Here is an 11,651-nt window from a genome sequence, read left to right as displayed (position 1 = left end):
AAGAATGACCGGATAACTCCAGCAGCACCTTGTAAAACCCCCTGGATACTAAACTCATTAGAACAAAGCCACTGATCATTCTTCAAGAGGATCAGCATATGAAATTCTAGAATAACGTTTCAGCCGATAGTGCTTTGTTAGTTTTAAAGTTAAATTACTGAAGCGTTAAAATACTTTTTTTTGGGTGTGGGAGTGGGGTAAAATGAAAAAAAATATGACCTAAATGGTATGAACTTTGACTTCTAACCTTGGCACCTCCACGAACAATTCCACATACCATGGAATTTTGACAATCTTGGACTATCACAGAAACTGCAATCAAAGGTTAGTAGAAAGCTGGGCTGGTTTTAGTTCTCCGCATCGAAGCCCTGTGCTTTAAATGTGCAGGCTATGTAAGGAACAAGACGGATGAGCAGATGCTCCTCTCGATGTACAGTATTAATCACGAGAGCTCCAAATGAAGAAGGTGGCAGCTTCTCCTAATGTACTATGGTAACACGTGTATTCTTTTGCAGGCACCCTCCAGGGGAAAAGCAATGATGGATCTACCAACTGCCTGTATCGTGTGCCTCGCTTTTTGTCAATTTGTTGCTGCTGCAGCTCAAGGTAAATGTTGGATAATAATCTTGGGCTTTATGTCTTACCATTTTTCTACTTTGCCTGTAATAACCAAGGGCAGTGAGAGAGGAGGGTTAATAGGACCATTACCTTCTCTCCCCCTGGTGTATTTAAGCATCAATATCCAATGATTACCGTCATTGTGCTGGGGGACTCTTATGTATTTATCGCTCGTAATAATAGGAAAGTTAACCTGTTTGAGACCAGAGCGGTGGGTGCTGCTTTTGCAAAGCAAGCCACTGGTCAACTATCTGGCACCCAAATAGGCAAAAACAAAAATGTCTTTGTTCTTGTGTTCATTTTCACTTTTTTGCTTTCTTCTAGTATTTTCGGTCACATGCATACAAACTGATCTTTTTACCCTTTAAATTTTAGAAACCCATTCTAAATCAATCTCGATGCTATTCACACCACAAATAAAAGATGTTAATCCATCATATTTATTTGTGTTATAGATACAGCAGTTTTCTCAGGGCATCCTTATCAGCGGTTCATAAAGATTTCCAATACCACCTTGTCGCTAGGCGGTCACATCACATTATGGCACAATGTCTATATAAAATATAAAGAATTATGCTGCAGAGTAAAATCTAATACTCCAGAATACTACGAAATAAAGCATAACGTTGAAAGTGTTTTTATTTCATGTGCTGCTAGTGTAGTGTGTTGTAATAAAAATCTTACTTTAAAAAGTTTCAACTGATGCTGAGATTGGATACTGAGCCAAGGAGAAAATGTTGGGACTGTGTTTGAAAAATCAGGACATTTGCAAGATGTGTATATATATATATTGTATCTGTATGGCAACTCTTATGGTTTTCATGAATTCTAATCACAGGTAAAATTGTATATTTAGCGTGGTGTTAGCATATAATTAGTCAAGGACTTGTGATTTTTTTGATTTTTTATTTATATTTATTTTTAGTTTCATTTAGGCAAAAATAATTAAGTTAAAATAAATAATCGATAATGCAAAAAATAGCTGTATTTCACAAACCAAGTGAATATGGAATATCTGTTATGAAGAAGGCTTTATATGCCTCAACTAATTAACCTTTAATAGGGAACTGAAACGAAAACAAAGGGCAAGGCCTAATACCGTCCACCTTGAGTGTTGATATAGATTTTTTTTGCAAAGGAAAACATTTTGTGAGCATTTAAAGGGCATGGCTAGGTAAGTAGGTTTCCAACATTAATAGGGGGCACATTATGTCCTCAACAAGGGTAGGCAACGTGTCTGGACCTGGACAGCAGTGTCTATGACACGGCTTGTAAAATTATTATTTTTTGCTTATGGGGGACTTCATCAAATGTCCTTCACAAAGAATGTAGCTACCTACCCCTGATCATCAATCAATACCTGTTTGCTGGGCAGAAGCAACGACAATAAGTTTTCTCAATGAAGAAGAACAAAGTAGCAGCACTCAAATCCATACCCACAAATATATACGTTAAATAAACAAAATTACTATATTTTAGCTAAAGCAACTGTGCTCACCTGCCATGTCAAGACACCCCATGCGGAGGAGAGAAAAAACAGTGTTAACATTAGTAACATGTACAAGACAAAGACACATGTGTCTATGTAACATCATTTTAGCTTGTTGTCATAGAAAAGAATGTTGAAGATGACCTAATATTACCAAATATCTTTCTTCGGCATCAATAATGCTAATTTTTTGAGTCTTTTTGACATTGTTTACAAAGTATACCAAATAAATAAACAACCATGAAAGCTTTTTTTTAAAAAAAAAACAAACAATGAGAAGATGTATTATAGACACATCAAAAAGGACATGGCTGAATTTAAGAGAGGTCGTTGAATCATTTTTTTTCTTTCCTTATCGATCTCATTAGACAAAAATGCACCATTGCTGGAGATCTAGCAAATGTGACAATGTTGTTTGATCCAGAAGGGCATTAACATCTCAGAGCAGATATTTAATGAGGAATAAAATCAATTTGTAACTATTTCCTACTGTTCCTAGCAGTTCAAAGGCTCAACCGGTAGCAGCAGGATAAGGAGATGTACACAAATGTATAATCTATAAATGGATTGAAGTGAAGTGAAGGAGGAATGATACAGAATGTGTCATGTAGTATAATTATTATGCAGGTATGTTTATTCCTCCGCATTAATAAGTGAAAACAGATGGCATGCCGATATAGCCGATACCGGCCAAATACTCAGGGGGCCTAACATAATGTATCCAGTCAGCGGTCGCATGTATGCCATTTGGGCTCTGCTGGCCTTAAATTGCCAGGGCAGCATAGTTATCCCCCGTCTGGCCCTGGTCCAGAAAAATGTAGTCGCACAGGAAATGTACATTTAGATTTTACACCCCAACATGCAATTTTCTGTCTATTATTATTATTATCTTTTATTCATATAGCGCAAACAATTTACGCAGAGCTTAATACAATACATAAATTCAAGGGGTATGACGAGACGGGAATTGACAGACTAACACAAACCGATACATTAGGTGGAGAGAGCCCGGCTCTCAAGCTTACAATCTTGAGGGCTAAACACGTATTGTTTCCGACGGTAGAGGGGGTTATACAGCAGCAATTCCCATTTGACCGTTTTAATAGCAGAAATGCACATTACAAGGCACACGGAAGAAAGTGCTAGAGCTCTGATCCGCAAAATGTTTGTGAAACAAGCTGTAAATCCGTAGAGTATACTGATGTGTCGCATCAGCAGGACTGGTAACACTCAGACATAATCTGCACACAAGGGGGCAGCTGTCGACATGAAACCTACGCAAGGGACAAAGCGAAGTTCATTTATTTTTAGAAACTGATCTGCCTTTGCAATATCCTATTAGCTTTTCTTAATAATTTTAATACAATGTAAAGTAGTAATGTGTACTACTGAGCTGACCAATTCTCCCTAAAGAATCCCCCTAAACAATTTCCTAAAGAGTGTGTTAATGCAGTTGAGTTCTCCTTTAATGCTGTTTTTTTAAAAAAAAAAAATAATAATAAGAAATAAAACAGAATATTAGATACCATGTGTATTGTTAGTGACCGTAACTTTTTTCTTTTACTGGCCTCTTGAAAAAATAACAGCTACGGAGGTTTATAGGGAACTTATGAATTGGCTTAGCAAAGCCATTCAGCTGACCTTTTCCGCACTCTGTCTGAGGTTGGGTCTCACCACGTAACCTGAGATAGTGTAGCTATATGCTAGCGCCTGGTCACTGAAGGAGTACATACATCTGGTCAAAAAAGTTCTCTTCTGATTAAGCAAAAGTGTGAAGAAGGATGGTTTCATATGATTAGAATAAACAGCAAGATACCTTTATGATTGCAGTGATGTTCATTTATTTTTATCTTTTTCTTCTGTATGTTGGGGAGCCTTTTATGGGTAAATAGAACTTGCCAAGAACCTTAAATCAAAGTAAAGTTCATGCCAATCACAAGTTGCCACAGAGATGTAATCCATATGATGTTTATTGTTTAAGGTGTGACCTGCAAGGCTGGCTGCCATCCTAAAAATGGATTTTGTGAGCATCCTGGAGAATGCAGGTACTTACACTGTGCTGTGGATGAGTCATTATCATTGTAAATGACACCCAGAATCCTGCTCTATCTTCATGCTTTATGTCCTGGATCTATTGTTGCCTATAATGCGACTCTACTCTCCTATTATTCCCATTCATTTCTTCCCCACAATACCCCTGTGACATTCTTTTTTGAAGATGTCCCACCTTCAACTGCATCTTACTTTCTTTTATTTGTAAGGCTAGCCCTACCATATAGGCAGATATGGGCACTGAGCTGCTTGGAGGAACTACCATGCAAATTTTAGCAAGCAAATGCATGCAGAGTTTTCATGCATTTTTCATCTCATACCCTACTCTGCTCGGGCTGCATTTTCTCACTCTCGTCCATTCTTTGCTCGCTCACTATTTCTCTATGCACATTTCCTCCTCCTACTGCCCCTCTCCTTCCTTTCATCTTCGCCAACCTCAAGTTTTTCTTTCTTCTTCATTCTGCTCCATCACTTTTGTTTTAATTAACAAGTCATGTTCTAAATACATTTTTCTAAATATCTGTTTAACTGAGCATCCCTCACTTGTGATGTGAGAACATCCTACATCCTAACTGAAATGAACTTCCATTGGAAGCAGTACAAGCAAATACAGCAAGAAAGCTTGAAATGCTCACAAAGCCTTCAGAGAATTATTATGTAAAAAGTGATTCAAAAACAGAGTAGACGTGTCAATTTGTGCTTTTCTGTCATCACTATCTATGTATCTATCCATTCAGCTGGAGCATAGATTGTGCTTTAGAATATTAAAATTACTCTTTCATCAAAATAAATACCATGTGTATTTACTAACTAAATGTTATGAATGGAGCAGTTTAAGACGGCAGTAAACCTTCTTTTTGCTCTTCAAAAAATAAGCAAGGTTTGATATGATTAACTTAATTGCTGATGTTTACTTCCTCCTACACACCTTTTTTGTTAGTTGTTCTCCTTTCAGCTCTGACAGCGCTCTAAATTGCTGTAGGATCTTCATTTTAGTATTTTTTGTTTTATTACTTAACATTTTAGTCATTTGCATTTTACCAGCAGTACCAGCAGATTCTGTAGCACTATTACAAAAATGGAGAATACAAACCAGTAAAATTAAAACAATAACATGAACACACGTTACGTCGTTCTGGTGCAGACAGAGAAGAAGCCCTGCCCGTGTGAGCTTACAAGGAGGTATAGAGGGAAGTGAGACAGTGGCGATCCAACTGCTGAAATTCTGTAGATCTATTTGTAAAGCAGTTATTTTTTCTCTCTATTGGTAGATGTCTTGCTGGCTGGAAAGGACAGTTTTGCAATCAATGCATTTCATTTCCCGGGTGTTTGCACGGCAGCTGCACTGAACCATGGCAATGCGTTTGTGAAGAAGGATGGATCGGTGCCCTTTGTGATATCGGTGTGTATGCAATATAATGTTTTCCATCAATAAAAATATAGCTTCTGGCTTATTATGGCCCCTAAAAGGCCCACGCCCCTTATGATGCCCATGAGAAATCCAAAACATGTTTCCAGGTTATGTTTGTTAAGAGATCTTGATTCTTACATATGGACAGCTTAAATTACTGGCATTATTCTGATATCTTGTTGATGGAAAAAGGTGATCTAAAACACACTATAGATTTTCTCGTGTGGATCATATCACAAGCTATAAAGCTTTGTTTAAGACTGACATTGTTCGTATAATAGAACACAGCCCATTCAAATGCACTGATTGGTACATTTAGAAATATATAGAATGTTTTTTAAACAACGCCAACACCATTCTGTGTAAGTAAAACTCAGCGTATGAATGCGGATCTATCTAAAATAAATACAACAGTGCCACCTGGAGGTAGTTATATGGAACACACTAAGGGACTCCTGAAAAGAAGAGCAACATTTACACTATGAGGGGTCTGCTATGCAAGACACATGGTTGGCTTAAACTTTATTGCAGGAAAAGCTTGCTTGGCCATTATAATGCATGGTGATACCAGTAATCTCCTGCAAACACCTACTTTAGTAAATACCACTGGTAGAGAAGGTATCAATCCAGCACAATCCTCTACTACCCCAGTGGTGAGCATTAAACTCAGAGCCGTAGCTAGCTCCTTTTGCACCCAATGCAAGAACGGAAAATTGTGCCCCCCAGCTTTACAGAGGTTGTTTTATTTACACTGCCCTTACACACACCTGTCCATAAACACACATATACAAATACACGTTGCCTTTACACACACCTGTCCATTAACACGCATATACACATTCACTGCCTTTACACACAACTGCCCATAAACACACATATGCGCATACACTGCCCTTACACACAACTGCCCATAAACACACATATGCGCATACACTGTCCTTACACACGACTGCCTTTACATACATATATACACACCAGCTTACAAACATGCAGATACCTGCACTGTCCTTACACACACACTATCCATACACATACCAGCTTACACTCACATATATACACATACACTGCCTTTACACACACCTGCCCACTAACATGACTGCCTATAAACACACACATACACATACACTGCCTCACACATGACTGCCCCTACACACACCTGCCCATTAATACACATATACACATACACTGCCCTTACACATGACTGCCTTTACACACATATACACACACCAGCTTACAAATATACAAATACCGACACTGCCCTTAAACACACACTGCCAATACACACACAACAGCTTACAAACACACATATATACACACACTGCCCTTACACACACCTGCCCATAAACACACAGATACACATACACTGCCCTTACACATGACTGTCTATAAACACACACACATACACTGCCCTTAAACACACACACTGCCAATACACACACAACATCTTACAAACACACACACATATATACACATACACTGCCCTTACACACACCTGCCCATTAACACGTGTATACACATACACTGCCCTCACACTCCCCTGCCTTTACACACAAATATACACACACACCAGCTTACAAACACACCTACACTGCCCATATACACACACGCTGCCCCATACATACACACACACACACACACACGCCTCCCGTTTACACACGCTGCCCGTTTACACACACTGCCCATATATATACACACAGACACTGCCCATACACACACACACTGCCCACACACACATTGCCCATACACGCACTGCCCATACACACACACACTGCCCATACACACACACCAGCTTACAAACGCACACATATACACAGCCCTTACACCTGTTTCTCCTCATCTCTTACTTTTCTCATCTTCCATCATCTTCTATCCTCCATCATCTTCTGTCTTCCATCCTGTGGTGGAAGCGCGAGGTCTGTCACTCCAGGCCTCTGCTTTAGTGCTCCCTCATCACTATGCACCGGCTATTGATGCAGCACGCCGGGTGACATCATATCCCGGTACTCTGCATCATTTGCCGGGGTGTAGTGGTTAGGGAGAACGGAAGCGGAGGTCTGAATTGGCAGACCTCACGCTCCCTAACGTTGGGCCGATTGGAGGGGGATTGTGATATCCCTAACCACCCCAGACCAGCGCTGATTGTGCCTGGGTGCGCACTGCCCACGGGGGCACCTGATAAGCAGGGCTGATTGGGGAGAGCATAATTGTGCAGCTTCCTTGGTAGTCCCCTGGGGGGGGCGGCGTTTCCGCTCGCCCCCTCCCCTATAGAATTGCTACTGTTTTTTTAGGGGCTTCGTACAGAATCCGTGATCTCCCCAACTAGTCCTGGAGGCTGCAGCTACTAATCGGGTGGCTGTGCCCTCCGAGGCTCGCCTCACCCTTCCTATGGCCTTGATTAAACGTATTTATTATTATTATTATCTTTTATTTATATAGCGCCAACAATTGAATATATTGAATATAGCCACCAAATGATAACAGGTTTTTTTTCAGGCACCAGGCTTGATAACATTCTGTATGAGTTTTAGATAAATATGCATTTTGTGTTACTGCAGATATTCATCCTTGTGCTGCTAAACCCTGTTCCAGCAGTTCTACCTGTATTGAAACTGGAGATGGTGGATACATATGCCTGTGTGCCCCAGGATTCACGGGGCAGAACTGCCTTCTCAAAAAAGGACCATGCCTTGCAAATGGGTAACTATTCTCCTGCGTCTTCTTTCATCTGACCTCTCAAGTATTTTTTTTTTCTTCTTTTGATACCAAGTCTGGAAAACGCTGGTTTAATTAATTAATCATGAATTCACAATGTAATGTGTCTGTAAAGAACTGGTTTGATGTGCTCAGGGCCAACCCAAGATATTCTGCACACCCAAACCAGATGAATACAAAAGCCTAGACAAACATTCACACACAAACTCTAACAGGCATATACAAACAAACCCATGCACACACATGTACCCAAACACATAAGTACCCCTACACACACAAATCCAGGCAGACACACACAAACCTAAACAGACACACTCACACACATACCCAGACAGACACACAAATCAACACTCACATGTATACCTACACAGAAATCCAGGCACACACACATGCCCAGACAGACACACACGCTAACATACCCAGACACACAAATCCAGGCAGACACACAAATGCAGACAGACACATGCAGTACCCATTAGGTGTAGACGACTTGGCGTTAGTATGTCTGAGATACCAGGCATATAGCTTTCTTCGATATGGTATTTTGGTAGTAGACTTTCTTTTTGCATAGTGTGACTGTTACTTTGAGAAAGCTCAGAACAAGACAAGAGATCTTCTGTCTGAGACTAATGATCTCTGAGTTCCTATCAAAAGCTTGGACACCATCCTTGGAATAAATATGGTGGTTTAGTTTCTTCGTTACCCATCAAACCTTTGCAACAGTGAAATCACATGTGTAGTAACCATACAATCACTGGGTGACTGTCGAAGTGGACTAAAAAGTAGACACGAAGCTGGTGAGTTCCATGCAAAAACACATGTCTCTTAAGGGTAAGTATATTACTCGTGTGAATAAAAGAAGCATTTTCCTTATGACAGTTTTATACAGAAATAACTTCACCGGTTGACATTTTGTCTGGGTAACGTGCAGTTATCAGGATACTTGTGGAATGACATACAAATTAATGACCACATTTTTCATAATTGTAACAGCGCAGACACAAAGTACATGTTTCCCATTACTAAATGCCACCGCTATGCAGAGGCCATACCATTAATATGATAACAGATGTCTGTCAGATATAAATTTGCAAAGCAAATAACATTTTAGGTCATCTAAACTATGTAAATTCTTCATCTCTTTGAAATTGTGTTGCCTGACCAACAGTCCCAGTTTTGGGCAGCTTAAACTGTTGATGGATTACTATTCCAGACGTGTTGCTTATGTTGTAAATATGCTTAATAGTCATACAATAAGTAAATGTATCCCACTCAGGTCCTTTCCTAATTCTTACACCTAACGGACACTTAATTAGGAATTTATGTTTCCACAAAAGCATCACTAACTCTGTTGCTTTGTTTCATTTTTGTTTTATTGTATTTTTGTGCTGGCATATAATATATTGGAAATGGATGGAATTGGGTGGAATAGTTCAGACCCCTTGAAAAGAAATTTCCTGATGTTAGTTCAATTTAAAATGCTTTGCAGCCATTTTTTTTATATCTTATTATAGGTCTCCCTGTCAGAATGGAGGGACATGCTTTGATAACAATGGATATGCATCTCTTGCCACCTGTCGATGTCCCCCAGGCTTTACAGGTAATTATTGTGAAATTGGCACAGATGACTGCAGTCCTAACCCTTGCTTTTATGGGGACTATTGTAAGGATATTGCATTAGGCTATCAAAGTCTTTGTCCAGTGGGATTCATGGGTCAGTCTTTCGGTGACCTCATTCCGCTCTACAGTAGCAATCTATGTCAAAATGGTGGAATATGCTATAATAAGTCACAAGGTTTTCAATGTTCATTTCCTCCTGGGTACACAGGGAACACTTGTGCTGATGTCGACAAAAACAAGACTGTGAAAGCCGATACACAAAGTCACAACGTCTCTCCATACCACAGACCTTTCAAGCATCAAGGTCACGAAGTTCTAAAGATCACAGTCAAGGAGACAATCCACAACATGGACCCACTTCTCAAAAAGAGCCAAGTTATTTGCTTCATTGTGCTGGGTTTGCTTACTTGCCTCATTGTCCTCATTACCACAGGAATTATATTTTTGTCCAAATGCGAAACATGGTTTGCCAATGCCAAATACAGACATTTGCTGCAAAAGAAAAGGGATTTCTACATGAAGTCAAACCGAGAAGGGGACGTTAAAATCATATTTCCAGAAAAAGTTAAGATCGCAAACTATAGTAGGAATTACACTTCTATTTAATGTTTAAAACAATGAACTGAAATGTGACTTTTCTTTTCTGCACATTCCTCTTTTGCTGGAGCGGTCTTTAAATGTGGTAATTACTAGGAAGTCCATTCCAAGAAAATAGTAGAGAGATGCATAATGCAGGACTTTGACCCGATTCTCACATATTTGACTAAGTCTGATCTTTGGGGGTACCTACTGTAGACAGTCTGGTCAAAGCTGTCCATCCAAAGACTGTTGTTGACCCCTTAACACCCCTCTCCTGATGCAGTATTCATGTTTATTGAGAGTGTATGCTCTTATTATGCCGTACTACTCAATCTATGGTGACCATTATGACTTAACAGTGCACAGTGTAGTTGACCTAGGTCATGGTAGAAAGACACGTAGCCCTTTACAATTAACAGACTTCAAGTTCCATCATTCACTGATAGTCGAAGAACAGCCTAGAAGTTTGTAAGAAGTTCTACCATAAAAACAAACCCCATTGCTGGATCAGATTAAACTGAGTTGCATTAAATGTCAGTATATCTCTTCAAAGTGCAAAATCGTGGGTGTAATTGTGCTGTGTTGTGGTACAACGCTGTAAGATTATAGAATTACAGTAATGATGAATGTAGACTGTGTCTTCAGTACAGCCAGGGCAGTCATCAGGGGGGGATACAACCAGTACATATGTATAGGGCCCTGACCTCTCAGACCTGTCACAGACTCATTACTTTGGACTGAGACCTCAAGCCTACCACCCATGTCTGTCAGGGGACTCTTCCTTTAGGTTTGTACTGGGCAATTGCCTCCAAGTATGTTTAAATCTTCTATACAATATGGTAGGACATTTTTACCCTGGTCAAATTTGACCACATGGAGGCAACTAAATATTTTATGACTACCTCAGGGGTATGAATTGAAGTCTTACACCTATACTGAGTGTAAACCAGTTTCTCTGGGGCTAATCTGACCCTTGATATTAGGAGAGAAATGAACAGTACCAGAAATTATTGGTCTGTGTAAAGCAGGTGACTGTTGAAACGTACTACCACCTTTTTATAGTTTCTATGAAAATAGGAGAGGACATGTGAATTTTCAATAGTCATTGATTTCCCAGTATTGTCTTCAGCCAATAAAACCAAAAATATTAAATTGGTTACAATCACACTA

At 39.6% G+C, this 11,651-nt stretch overlaps 1 protein-coding gene across 3 annotated transcripts; it reads left to right on the top strand.

Annotated features, from left to right (window-relative positions):
• The first annotated feature begins 205 nt into the window (after positions 1-205).
• On the top strand, positions 206-11,112 carry DLK1 (delta like non-canonical Notch ligand 1). Of its 3 annotated transcripts, none has more exons than XM_053474551.1 (6): positions 206-324; positions 516-606; positions 4,089-4,152; positions 5,431-5,561; positions 8,126-8,267; positions 9,797-11,112. In XM_053474551.1, the coding sequence occupies exons 2-6, from the start codon at positions 537-539 to the stop codon at positions 10,506-10,508; spliced, it is 1,119 nt and encodes a 372-aa protein (XP_053330526.1). In that variant the 5' UTR covers positions 206-324; positions 516-536; the 3' UTR covers positions 10,509-11,112. The 3 variants fall into 3 exon arrangements, with proteins under 3 accessions (XP_053330526.1, XP_053330527.1, XP_053330525.1); XM_053474552.1 differs by having other exon boundaries at positions 212-606; positions 9,797-9,882; positions 10,111-11,112; XM_053474550.1 differs by having other exon boundaries at positions 212-606.
• Positions 11,113-11,651: the final 539 nt, after the last annotated feature.

The sequence above is a fragment of the Spea bombifrons genome, chromosome 9, assembly GCF_027358695.1.
Source record: "Spea bombifrons isolate aSpeBom1 chromosome 9, aSpeBom1.2.pri, whole genome shotgun sequence".
Lineage (NCBI taxonomy): Eukaryota > Metazoa > Chordata > Amphibia > Anura > Pelobatidae > Spea > Spea bombifrons.
Note: the sequence above shows the minus strand (reverse complement) of the source record. Positions and strands in the feature narration are given on the sequence as shown.

Coding starts and splice junctions, on each gene's coding strand:
- DLK1 (XM_053474550.1), top strand. CDS start 483: ATGTACTATGGTAACACGTGTATTCTTTTGCAGGCACCCTCCAGGGGA. Junction 4,153..5,430: donor GAGCATCCTGGAGAATGCAG/GTACTTACACTG, acceptor CTCTATTGGTAG/ATGTCTTGCTGGCTGGAAAG. Junction 8,268..9,796: donor GGACCATGCCTTGCAAATGG/GTAACTATTCTC, acceptor ATCTTATTATAG/GTCTCCCTGTCAGAATGGAG.